Source organism: Mustelus asterias, chromosome 1, assembly GCF_964213995.1.
Source record: "Mustelus asterias chromosome 1, sMusAst1.hap1.1, whole genome shotgun sequence".
NCBI classification, from domain to species: Eukaryota; Metazoa; Chordata; class Chondrichthyes; order Carcharhiniformes; family Triakidae; genus Mustelus; species Mustelus asterias.
In genome coordinates this window covers 15,984,887-15,998,739 of record NC_135801.1, presented here as the reverse complement: position 1 = coordinate 15,998,739, position 13,853 = coordinate 15,984,887, and the positions used below count along the sequence as shown (strand labels likewise).

The 13,853-nt window shown below is 43.2% G+C and overlaps 1 protein-coding gene across 2 annotated transcripts in view; it reads left to right on the top strand.

Annotated features, from left to right (window-relative positions):
- The window catches only part of hgsnat (heparan-alpha-glucosaminide N-acetyltransferase), a 41,687-nt gene extending 35,060 nt beyond the window's left edge, over window positions 1-6,627 (top strand). The window contains exons 17-19 of one of the 2 annotated variants that reach the window (XR_013497481.1): window positions 1,142-1,254; window positions 2,492-3,943; window positions 4,371-6,627. Coding sequence is in view for 1 of the 2 variants with exons in the window: in XM_078209789.1 (XP_078065915.1) it covers window positions 1,142-1,254; window positions 2,492-2,673 (295 nt within the window). In the remaining variant the exon portion in view is untranslated. Of the gene's footprint in view, window positions 1-1,141; window positions 1,255-2,491 lie in introns of both variants that reach the window. The other variant, XM_078209789.1, reaches the window with a different exon arrangement.
- Window positions 6,628-13,853: the final 7,226 nt, after the last annotated feature.

Genomic DNA, 13,853 nt, shown 5'->3' with positions numbered 1-13,853 from the left:
AGAATAGCAGGCAGGGATATAGAACTGCAAGCGCATTAAGGTTTGATGAGAAGGATCAGAATTTTGGCATTCATTGTCTTAAGCGAGTGGTAGGATCGGGAGACGAGCAAGATTTTAGGAAGGAAAAGTTTCAAACAAGAGTTCTGGATAGTTGGACCTTTGTAGTGTTGAACCCAAGTCGCCAGCAAGAAGTTCAGGTGGAGGGTGCCAGATGTAGATGAGCAGTGTCAGTGAGGATGAGCAAGGGATGGAGGTGGAAGATGTTATGGAAGCAGGTGGACAGTTGGATCGAGGGAGAAGTATTTGGTGGTGATTTTCAAATTAAGGGACTGGGAGTTTAGCATTGATGTATTTGAAACTTACACTGGAATTTTACCGGCACGCCCGCCCCGATTCTGGGCCGGGCGAGGCTCTGAGAACGGCATTCTCTGTTGGTCTCAGGCGGGATCGTACGAACCTCGGGCGGACGTGCTGGTAAAATTCCGCCCTTAATTTCCATCCCCGTTTAGATCCTAAACTAAGCTTGAGACATCAGGGGAAGAGGTGAAGAGATGGAGCGTGGAATAGGCCCATGGCACTTCAGTAGGATAGAGGAAGGAGGCAAGCAAATTGGGCTGTAAACCTTTTGACTCTGGCACAATTTTGTATCAGATGACATGACAGAGGGATGGAGTCCAGGGTGGTAATGGGATAAAGCGAGACACAGCACTAAAGCTCATGGATAATATTGCTGGGAGTTAAGTGCACAAACTGTGTGGATCCTTACTCATCCTACTAAGTTTGAAACTTCTAAAAATGGATGTCTTTCATTTGTAATGTGATTTGCCTATCAATATTTTTCTACATGGTTTGAGGGCAGAATTAAGATATAACAATACCCTCCTCTTCAACTCTGACCTTTTTTGAGGCTATGAGAAAACCCTCATTCATTTGAACACTTGTCACATCCCCTCAGTTTGAACCAAAATATCCTGATTCACACCTGATCCACAATCCTATGTCTCTTCGCTTTGTGTTCCGAGATGACGAGCAAAGTAAATTGAGCCCTTGTTGTGTTAACATGTCCACGCAGGGTAAGTGTTGATTTATTGGAGTGGTATCTGTCACTGACTTTTCGCTTGCTTTTATCTTCCACAAACAGGTCCATCTCTTACGTTACAACATTAAGTTCTTTTGCTTATGTTCTTCTCTTGCTGATCTATTTTATGGTGGATATAAAGAAGTACTGGTCTGGAGCTCCCTTCTTCTATCCAGGTAAGGACAATTCCTCTCCCATAATTACAGGGTTTTTTGCCACTGCATCATTCACTCTTCTCCCTCCTGTTCCCAAAAGGAAATCTTCAGTTGGGGGAGGGTATGATGATCACACAAGCCTGTTAACAGTGATCAGAAGAGGCCATTTCTCCTTGCTGTCCCAGCTCTTGGTATTTTTAAGTAGGGTGTACTGGAGGAATTTTGGTTCTTTCCTGTGAATTTTCACCCACGCTTCTTCCCCGCAGATACCCCTTGAGGTGAGAGTGGGTCAGTGTGAATTCATTTTTGCCTGTGATGCTGCACAGCACTTGGCATTGGGTTGATCCAGTTGCCTTTGCCTTCCCTCTGCCATGTCCTCCTCTCTGGGAGCGCTGCTTGTTCCAAAAATTCTGCAATGTTTCTCCCTCTAATGTTCTCTCGTCGCCTATTAGAGATCAAGAAAGGGAAATAGTATTTGACTGAGAATCCGGACATTAATGGCTATTTATGCAAGTGAGCCACATATGTTTTCTCAGTTGCTGGGGTCCATTTTTACTGGCCACTGGGGTACATTTGGTTCTGTTATGGAGGTGCATGACTATACCAATAGGAAACCAAGAGGAAAAGTTGCATCTTTAGAAGATAGAGTCTGTGCAGTGCAGGAGAAGGCCATTCGGCCCACTGAGTTTGCACCGACTCTCTGAAAGAGCATCTTAACCCTGGCCCAACCCCCCCATTGCCCATAACCCAGTGCATTTACCATGGCCAATCCACCTAACCTGCACAGCTTTGGGAGGAAACCAGAACACCTGGGGGAAATGCAGACACTGGGAGAACGTGTAAACTCCACACAGTCACCCCAGGCCGGAATTGAACCCAATTCCCTGGCGCTGTGAGGCAGCAGTGCTAACCACTGTGCTATTGTGTTGCCCAATAAAGTGGGTAGGGCAGGGAGAGCCTGGGGCAGATACCCAGAGATTCCAATTGTGAGATCACAGTCTCTTAAATCATCAGTCTAGGATGAGTGGCAACTTGACTTACCATTGTGCCTCAGCTTGGCACGGCTCTGATGTTGCAGATCCAGATTAAACCATTTCAGATCCAGTTGTTTGATCACCAAGCTTCAATGTAGTATAGGTTAACTGTCTAAACTCAGTGTCTTCTGGGTGGCAGCAGCTTGGGCCAGTTATAGTTAGAACGCTCTCCGCTGTGGACTGTTTGTAGGATTGATAATTTTTATTTCCCCCAATCTCTCTAGGGATGAACTCCATTCTGCTCTATGTTGGACACGAGGTGTTTGAGCATTACTTCCCTTTCAGGTGGAAAATGTTCAACGACCGTTCGCATGGCGAACACTTAACCCAGAACCTCCTTGCTACCACCATCTGGGTTTTTATTGCTTACGTTCTTTACAAGAAGAAAATATTTTGGAAAATTTGATCAGGAATCAACAGTATTTTTTCGCAGATATATGAAGTGGAATATATTTTTCTATATATGTGTCTAAGCAGACAAGATGTGTTTGCATTTTGTGTTAACAGTGGAAACATAAATGTCTGCAGCTTTTAATTTGTCTTAATGGCCAGTACACCAGTGATTGGATGACCAGTTTCTGTTGATGCTCTCTCAGGTCCACTTGGTTACAGATTTCCACTGATGTGTGCCATCCCTGCCAGCTGGTTATATTTGGAATTGTATACACGTGCTTTACTGCTCCAAGGCTTGATGCACTAGGACTCTTGCACCTCTACCCTCTCACTATCTCACTATACTAGATCGCCACTCCTAAAGCCTCTCACTGTCCCACACGTAATCACTAGCGTTCTGGTCTTATTTATTCAGTAACATTATTTTTCAACTAATTTCGAGCAAAGCTTTGTCTAAAACATTTTTTTTCTGAAAGCTGTTGTTGTTGCTCCATTTTTGGTGGATATGAGAAATGTTACGGTTAACTCTGATCAGCGGCTGTCCTGTCTGTCATGTTTGCAGTGTTGAATTGTGACTCTCCTGTTAGAAGCTGTTGGTTAGGTGTCTTGTGTGCACTCACCTGCAAGTTCCTGGCAGTGGATGGTTTGAAATTACAAAAGTAATGGGTTAATTCACGTCTTGTGTAAAGTGCTCATGTGGGATTATTGTTGTTGCTGTGAAAAGCTTATCCGAAGGTTCCTGGTTGCAGAGCGAGTGAAGGCTCCTGCAGGTGGCCCTCATCAGGTTGATGTTTAAAACCAGTGTTGTTGAAGACTGCCTCACTGTGCTACAGTCTGTGTCTGACGATGCCAGCTAGAATCCAGTTACAACAGTAAAAACCCAAAGGACACATAGGCATAGTCAGTGACTCCATCCCCCCCCCCCCCCTCCAGTTAGACAGTGTAGAAACCCATCACCAATCTTAAATTCTGAATTACTACCATGCTCCATAGTTGGCTTGGTTTGTGTTTGCCCACTATGGAGTTACATGCTCTTTGTACAGATTGACCCAAACACTGCTCAAGGACCCTGAGGTGTGTGGAGCAGAGTTTCTAAACTCCAGAGTTTGACAGAGCAGATTTCTGGTGAGCTTAGTGCTGTTTTTTCCAGTGAGGATCACCTTGCCCATTAGGACCGTGGCTTGGCAGGATTTTCCAAAGCCAAGTGAAAAGAAACGCAGCCCCTGATGACGAGGCCTAGCTTAGTCATCCCATTGCCTGGTCTGCTGTACAAGGTTGACTTGGTTCTGAACTCCTGTTGTCAATTTGTTGCCTTGGAGTGTCCTGGATGCAAAGGGATCCTGCTGCCTAATGCCCCCTTGGAGGTGACACAACTATTCTCCTCACCAGTAGCATGGTCATTAAGTGTGTAGGAGCATTGTGACTACCCACTTGACCAGAGCACAAGAACCCACCATACCCCACTGAATGTTGATGCCACCAGATGAAAATACAGCTTCTACAACAGCTGCTTAACTTTCTAACATTCTCCATGCAAGGACCTCAGCCATGGACATCTCTCTGGTCTCGTTCCCAACTTCCAGCTGATGCCTCCCACATCTTGACTCTCTGCATGTCACTTGCATCTACCTTTGGCATGGTAGTCCCTGCAAGGGGGAGGGGGTGGAGAAGTGAGACAGACAAGTGCCAGCTGCCAGGATGGTTTAGAAGTTGACTATCCAGAAGCAGGCTTGCTCATCAACTGCTTCATCCAGAATGAAACTTGGCCAAAGTAAGTTAATGCACTGAGTTTTTCTGTGTAAATTAGACCCAGCATTTTGATTGGGCTGTCCTTGTTCACTCTTGTACAGTGTGGCTAGCCTGGTGGTGATACTGGATTTCCAATTATTTAAACCAGACAGGAAACTGTGGGTAGTTGATGACCTCAAGCTAGCAATTAAATTCTCTGGAAGCGAAAGCTTGCAAAGTTCATCAGTTTGGTTAACACTAAGACCATAAAAAACCCAGCAGTGTAATATCCTGTGCTCAGGAGAGGATGGACTGGGTTACTGTTTGAAAACTCTTTGAAAGTGAAATCACTAATATTCTAGCATTATTCAAGGTATTGGGTTCCATAAATGTTGCTGACTTAAAGTCTTCCATTGTCTATTGGATATTTAATTTGTAATTATTTAATTACTAATTTGTGCTAACAGGGAAACTGAGTCAGTGTTTTGGCTTTTAAAAGAAAAATTAGTTCTGTAGAATGCAAAACAAAATTCTTGCACACTGCACTAACTGATTCATCAATCGACTTTCATTCTCTTAAACGCTCCTAATGTCTGAAGTTTTACTTTGACAGTTTTGACTTGGTCACTGATGTTTTTTTCACCTCATTCTCATCCATTGGCTTTAGTTGCACTCTGCCTTTTCCTGTCTTCAGCTGTTTGCTTTTTGTTTCAAAACTTGTGAACAAGTTAATTTGTTGAAGTGAGTATAACACTTATTTCACCATCTTCTGAAGCAGGTCAGAGAAGCACTGGACAGGGTGACTGAGCACCTTTGCCACACTTCCTTGAGCTTTGGTTTTGAATACAGCTCAGACTAAAGGACGCACACCCTCCTTAGTCTGAGGCTTGTAAAAGGGGAGCCTTTTGAGGTTGGAGCGCTTAGATAGGGAAACCTCTTCTTTTCCTTCTAATTCATTACCTGCTGCCATTTAAATCGAAAGTCCATTCGCCAGCCACAAAGCTAGTTGGTGTGAGAAATGGAAATGTCACGTTATCGCAGAAGGCGATTTGAGGATGTTGTCGGGATAGATTAGAGGGATCCTCACTCTCTAGCGCTGAACTTCACCTGCAAGTTAATATTGACATCAGGTGTCTGAAATGCAATAGCGTCTCCCTACTCTTTACCTGTATCCATGAGCATAAATATCACCAAATAAAAACAGAAGATTATTGAAAACAGCCATAGCTTTCCAATTCCAGCCATTTTCAGGACTGGTTTTGCAGAGTACATGAGCCTTGATGCTGTAATGCTGGTTTTAGCAGGGACCTTTTAAGTGACTTGAGATTAAAATTAGGCACTGAGGGTTTTGAAAATAGCTCACCTATCAATGTTGGAGAACATTCACTGCTAACATAAAATGGTGGCAAATCTTTCTGTGCTTAAGAGAATATGCTTTTAACTTGTACTGATTATTAGTTTGATAGTCATTTAAAGCACACATCACTTTTCAGTTACCAAACAGTTGATACCAGTGTATCTCAAACACAATTTTTCAAGCTTTTGGAAATTATTAATTTTTTTGTTTTGCTGCTCACGTTACTGAAAATTCTCATTGACATTTTTTTAAAAAATGCCTCAAGCCTGCTGCTTTTTATGGTTGACCTCAGAATAGGGTGAAGTGCATTTTACTTTTGTGAATCTGTTCTATCAGCCTCAAACCTCGAGTAGTTTCTCAGCACCAGAGCCCTGTGCCTCACCTTTACACTCACCTTAAGCCAGTCTTACAATCCATCAGTGCTTTGCTGAAGTGAATGTTCCTTCAAGCTTATTTTTAGCATCTAACTTTCTGATTACTCATCATTTGGGTCTGAATCCTTTGCTTCTATACAGAAGGGGCATATAATGTTTTTATAGTGTTTATTTGGCAATAAAAATGTAAATGTTTTGTATTCAAGTCTTTTTATACCCAAATTTCTGGTTAATTATTAAAATATTCCTTTGTCTAATCATTGTTTGCATACATTTGGTATCTAAATTTTAGTTTGTGGGATTTTACCTAAACAAAGGGACTTTACAGATTGTTTTTCCAAGATTTAAAACATTGTGGTTGAGTCTATTCAATAGGGATTTGTGCTGTTGTAGCTGTATTTAGTTATAACCTTTGTGCAGTAGAGCAATGCGGGTTCATGTATTGATCTGTATCCCATTTATGGAATGTCTTTATCACTGAGAATAAAATTATGGCAGTCTTGGTGCACATGTCTGTCGTTGTATCCTTGCCAACACTGCTTCCAGAATTAGTTTCCTTGCTGTTTTGTCCAGTCTCTCCAAACTATACCTGCTTGTCTTTAAAATGGAGATCGCTGAACTTTTCACGCTGCAGGTTAAGTATATTCAGTGTTGCCAGTTCAACCTATTGTTCCTCTAACGAAGATGCTCAGTTTGAGATGATGGTGTTGCTGTATCATTTTTAATTGTGCATATTCTGTGTCTCATGTGGGATTGAGTGCCATCATACATTTCCTCATTAGTTGGGGTAGTTTATACAGGAATCGGAAGTTGATTGAAGCCAAAATTATCCAGTTGAGTAAGACTGAAGTCCAAGGAGCCAGTTCCAATTTTCAAACAAATAAAGGAATTCCTTAACTGCTTGTATTTATATTTGTGCCTTTAATTTTTTTTTCATTCGTTCATGAGACCTGGATGGGTGTTGCTGGCTGGGCCAGCATTTATTGCCCATTCCTAATTGCCCTTGAGGGGACAGTTAAGAGTCCATCTGTGGATCTGGAGTCACATGCAGGCCAGACCTTCGTGCAAGGATAGCAGATTTATTTCCCTAATGGACGTTAGTGAACCAGGTCGGGTTTTTTTCACAACAATGGTTTCACGGTCATCAAAAGAATTTTAATTTTAAATTTCACCATCTGCAGTGGTGGGATTTGAAACCCTGGTTCCCTAGGGCATTGCCCTCAGGACTACTAGTCCAGTGACATTACCACTATGCCACCGCTTCCCTTGAGTGGCAAGTGTCCTAAGGTTTGACACCAAACTACATGTTCGGGAAGACGACCAACAGCTTGGTCAAAGAAGCAAGTTTTAAGGAGTGGCGAAAGGGGTGGGGAGGTTTAGGGAATTAGGGCAATGGCAGCTAAAGATTGTCTGTTGTGAAGCAATAATGGAGGGTGTTCAGGATGAGAATTGGAGGAGTGCAGGTATCTCAGAAGATTTTGGCTGGGGTGGGGGGTGGTGGTGTGCAAGATGGACGGGTTTTGAAAATAAGGTTGACAATTTTAAAATCAAGCATTGCTTAACTGGGAGCCAGTGCAGGTCAGTGACTATAGACATGATAAATGGATAGGATTTGGGGTGAAGTAGGACAAAAACTAGAATGACCTTCAATTTAGAGAGCTAATGGGACAGTAGTGGAAAGAGAAGCAATTGCAGGTGATACTGTGGCTCGTTGACTTCAGAGTGGAAGCAGGCACGTGTATGTAGTACCATCCAGACATGACTGGAGAAAGAATGATATCAACTAAGGCTGCAGAGGGATCCAGAAGGATGAAGAATAGTTCATCTTTGTTCCAATTGCACTGGATACCATGCAACTTTGACAAGAACCATCGCAGTGCTGTAGCAGAGAGTGGAAACCTGATCAGAGCAATTCAAACATGGAGTTCCAGAGGGACATGCAATTGGGAGTCAACATGTCCAAGGACTTAAAAAGGAAAAGGTTGTTCGTTGGGTTTGTGATTTGCAAGACGGAGGATCAAGGGTTGTTTTTTGATGAAAGCAGATGATGAAGGTAGATTTCAAGGAGAGGGGGATTCTAATTGAGGCAAACCATTAAGATCTGTCAAAATAGAAAGGAAGTTGGGTTCAGAGTCTATGGGGAGGTGTGAGAAACTAGAGAATGATGCAAATTTTGGCTCGAACAGGCAAAACCTGAGAGAACATGCATGTATATTTTTAAGGTAGAGCTAGATAGATTCTGGATTAACCAGGGAGTAAACATTAATGGGGATAGGCAGGAATGTGGGATTAATGTGGGATTAAGGTTGCCATCCGATCAGTCATGGTGGAGCAGGCTTGGTGGCCTACCCCTGCTCCTAATTCATATGGATATGAGTCTTGGGAGTCATATACAAACTCAGGACACCATTTTCTCCAAACACCATGCAAGTTAGATTATGCAACTTCATTCCATTCGTCACCTATGTTCTTAAATGCATGATAAATGTTGAAGCCCTCCCAGAATTCCTGTTGGCCCACCTTCCTTCTCATTTACCCTGATGGTCTGGGTGAATGTGTGCCTAAGACAGTAGGCCTTAAATGACACAACTACCCCTGATGTGGAGGTGCTTCATCTGATGCAGGAGCAGCACTCCGAAAGCTCGTGATTCCAAATAAACCTGTTGGACTTTAACCTGGTGTTGTGAGACTTCTTACAATTACCCCTGATCCATGGGTTGCAGCAATGAGATGGTGTTTGTGTAGGGATGGGGTGCACATGTACAAACACCAGTTTGCTGTTGGGGTGCATGTCATCAAGGATGGTTGGATGAGCAGGAGCATTGTTGAGGGTTAACAATGCTTCAAATGCAAGATTGTTTTTGTTGTTATAATTGGACACTTGGCACAAAATGAGGGTTAAACCAATCCTGACAATGTTCCTACTGACTCTCACCTTGCAATTGGATTTCCATATTATTCGGGGAAATGCCTTGGAATATCCCTGGAAAGTTCTGGGGTTTTCCGAATGGTACACAAACAAAGGTTTACATTTAAAAGTGACCTGCAGCAATAGCACCAAACAAAAGAGAACATATTTTTAACAACTTTGTATCCTGCCATGCATTTCTCCTTTTTGGCAACGTAGGTCTCTCTTCCCCTTCCTCCCACCGCCACCCCCGCCAGCCCCAGCCAAATACAGAAAAACTTGCGCTCTCTTCAATGGTTTAAGCCAGTGTCTCCAGGAGAATGCTCGCTGCCTCCTCATCAACACTGCCAGCATCTCCGAGGCTTTGATGTTATGCAAATTAGTCCTGGCTTTAAAAGACATAAAGCACCTCCTACCTTCATTAAAAGGCACAGCATAGGAACTCATCCCCCTTTTGGTTTCTTTATGAGATTCTAAAGACTCCGGCATTTCCTGAATTATGCCTAAACTCTCACGAGCACAGCACTGATTTTGATCTTCTGACCAAACCCTTGAGTTTTTCAACCTGAGCGACACGTCCAACACACGGCTTAGTTATCACAGCTGAGCCGAGCCCTTAACATGCTCCTGAATTCCTTGCTTGTCTTTCAGGCTGCAGACAATTGTCATTCAGGGGATGTCCAAAAGAATCCAGAGGCAGAGATGATGTCAGGATTCACAACAATGCAGGGCAAGAGGAAGCAGCTGACTTCCTAAAGGCAGGTGAATCAGACTGAGCTGGTAAGGAACTATCATTAGGGACTGACCCTAAATAGCAGTGAATTGGAAAAGTGTAATATTAAGGGATTAACTGAGAAGCACCAGAGGTAAGTAAAAGTCAGAGCCAGCATAATAAAGTTACAAGTAATGATAAAAAATACAAGGATAAGTAGGTTGAAGTAGAATTAGATAAAGAGACTAAGTTAAGGTAAGAGTATCTTTTAAGACTAAGTAATTATAAAAATTAGCAAGTAAGACGAAGTATGTTTAAGAACATAAGAACTAGGAGCAAGAGTAGACAATTCAGCCCCTCAAGCCTGCTCCGCCATTCAATACGATCATGGCTGATCTCATCTAGGCCTCATCTCCACTCTCCTGCCCGTTCTCCATAACCCTTCAACCCATTACTAGTTAAAAATCTATTTCCTCTTCAAATTTACTCAATGTCCCGGCATCCACTGCACTCTGTGGTAGTGAATTCCACAGATTCATTCTTCTAAACTCTAGAGAGTATAGGCCTAAACTGCCTGAATCTCTCTTCGTTAGACAAATTCCTCATCTCTGGATTCAATCTAGTAAACCCCCTCTAATGTCATCATGTCCTTCCTCAAATAAGGGGACCAGAACTGTACAGTACTCCAGTGCAGTCTCATCAATGCATTGTATTGTAGCGGCAACACTTCCTTACATTTACCCTCTATTCCTTTAGCTATAAATGCCAAAATTCCATTCACTTTCTTATCTGCTGTACCTGTATACTGGTTTTCTGCGACTCATGCACCAGGACACCCAAATCCCTCTGCACCTGAAGTCTCTCTCCATTTAGATGAGTTGTTTCCCATTTTTCTGATAAAAATGGATAACCTCACACATATTCATATTAAACTCCATCTGCAGCATTTTGGACAACTCACATAAGAACATAAGTAATAGGAGCAGGAGTAGGCCATCTCGCCCCTCAAGCCTGCTCCGCCATTCAATAAGATCATGGCTGATCTGATAGTGGGTTCAGTTCCACTTACCCGCCCGCTCCCCATAACCCTTAATTCCCTTAATGGTTAAGAATCTATCTATCTGTGACTTAAACACATTTAACGAGGTAGCCTCTACTGCTTCATTGGGCGGAGAATTCCAAAGATTCACCACCCTCTGGGAGAAGAAGATCCTCCTCAACTCTGTTCTAAATTGACTGCCCCATATTTTGACACTATGCCCCCTAGTTCGTTTCCTTTGTAAGTGGAAATAACCTCGTTGCTTCTACCCTGTCTAGCCCCTTCATTATCTTATATGTCTCTATAAGATCTCCCCTCAACCTTCTAAACTCCAATGAGTACAGGCCCAGTCTACTCAATCTCTCCTCATAAGCTAACCCTCATCTCCGGAATCAACCTGGTGAACCTTCTCTGTACCCCCTCCAAAGCTAATATATCCTTTCTTAAATAAGGGGACCAAAATTGTACACAGTACTCTAGGTGCGGCCTCACCAGTACCCTGTACAGTTGCAGCATAACCTCCCTGCTTTTATACTCCATCCCTCTCGCGATAAAGGCCAACATTCCATTTGCCTTCTTGATTACCTGCTGCACCTGCAAACTTGAGTTTTTGTGATTCATGCACAAGGACTCCCAGGTCCCTCTGCACAGTAGCATGTTGTAATTTTTCACTGTTTAAATAATAGTCCATTTTACTATTATTCCTTCCAAAGTGGATAACGTCACACTTACCAACATTATACTCCCATCTGCCAGATCCTTGCCCACTCACTTAGCCTATCCAAAGCTCTCTGCAGACTCTCTGTGTCCTCCACGCAATTTGCTTTCCCAGTCATCTTTGTGTCATCCGCAAACTTTATTATCCTACACTCGGTCCCCTCCTCCAGATCGTCTATGTATATGGTAAATAGTTGAAGCCCCAGCACCGATCCCTGCGGCACGCCACTAATTGCCAACCAGAAAAGCACCCATTTATTCTGACTCTCTGCTTTCTGTTAGATAGCCAATCCTCAATCTACGCTAACACTTTACCCCCAACTCCGTGTCCCTTTATCTTATGCAGCAACCTTTTGTGAGGCACCTTATCGAATGCCTTCTGGAAATCTAAATACACCACATCCGTTCCCCTCTGTCAACCGCACTATTTATATCCTCAAAAAATTCCAGTAAATTAGTCAAACATGACTTTCCCTTCATGAATCCATGCTGCGTCTGCTTGATTGACTTTAGCCACTCTTCCGTTTTATATATTTGTAAAAACCTTTAAAAACTCACCTAATGTATCTATATCAATTTGTAAATTTATTTCCTCATTGCAACTTACTATGGCACCTATTTTGGTGTCATCTGCAAATTTAGCTATCGTACCTTCTATCTCTGTATCCAAGTCATTAATGTAGATTGCAAATAGTTGGGGCCTGAGGACCAAACCCTGTGGCACCCCACTAGTTACATCTTACCAACCAGACTCATTTATCCCAACTCTCTGCCTTCTGTGTTAGCCAATCTTCTATCCAAGCTAAACAAATGACCCCTAACCCCATATGATCTTACCTTGTGTATTAACCTTCTGTGTAGCACCTTATCAAAAGCCTTCCTGAAGTCCAGATATACTACATCTACAGGATCCCCATTATCCACTTGGCTTGTTACATCTTGTTTAAGACATAGATGAGGTCAGCCGAGTGGAATGTGTGACGTCATGGACTCTATCAGCATCCTAGACAACCACATGCGTAGGAAGCGTTCTCAACTGTAGAAACTTGAGCTCGGTGTTTCAGAGCTCGAGCGGTGGCTGGAGACACTGTGCCACAGCTGATGAGACTGAGAGTTACATGGATAGCACATAGAAAGGTAGTCACACTGCAGATCAAGGGACTGGAGGAAAGAAGGGTGACCACTCGGCCGTCCAAGAGAAACTGGCAGGTGTCATAGAATTCCCAGTGCAGGAGGCAATTCAGCCCATCAAGTCTGCACAGACTCTGAAAAAGCATCCCACGCTAGCCCTCCCCTCTACCCTATCCCAGTGTCCCCATGCATTTAGTATGGCCAAAGTACCTAACCTACACACCTTTGCACTGTGGGAGGAAATATGGTATTTGCTACCAAATAAACCTGTTGGACTTTAACCTGGTGTTGTGAGACATCTTACTGAGGAAACCCACACAGACATGGGGAGAATGTGCACAGTCATGCAAAGCCAGAATCAAATGCAGGGCTCCTGGCCCTGAGGCAGCAGTGCTAACCACTGTGCCATCCATAGGTGCTGCAGGAGTCTCCTGCTCTTAAAAATGTTTTCCATTTTGGAAGCTGATATGCAGTCAGAACCAGGTTCTTAGCATCACAAGCTGGCTGTATGGGAGGGGACAAAGGAAGGAGTAATGATGGTGATAGAGGATTCATTAGTCAGGAGAATAGAATGACATTTCAGCAGCAACAAACATTATTCTGGGATAGTGGGATGTCAGTGAATAGTTTCAGAGCATCCTAAAGGGGGAGGATAAGGCAGAGGTCGTGGTACACATTGGTGCCAACAATATAGATATAATGAAGGATGAGGTCTTGCATCAAGAATGCAGAGCTAGGCAGCAGATTAAAAAGCAAAACCTCAAAAGGTTATCCCTAGCTTATTCCCGGTGACACATGTGAGTACAGGAATAGGATCAATGCATGGCTCAAGTGTTGGTGCAAGAGGATTTTAAATTCCTGGATCACAGACCATTTCTGGGGATGTTGGGACATGTACAAGCTGTACAGACTATGTGAACAAAAATGGGACCAACATCCTTGTGGGTGTGTTCCTTAGAACATAACAGCGCAGTACAGGCCCTTCGGCCCTCGATGTTGCGCCGACCAGTGAAACCAATCTAAAGCCCATCTAACCTACACTATTCCAATATCATCCATGTTTATCCAATGACCATTTAAATGCCCTTAATGTTGGCGAGTCCACTACTGCTGCAGGCAGGGCATTCCACACCCTTACCACTCTCTGAGTGAAGAACCTACCTCTGACATCTGTCTATATCTATCACCGCTCAATTTAAAGCTATGTTCCCTCGTGCTAGCCATCAC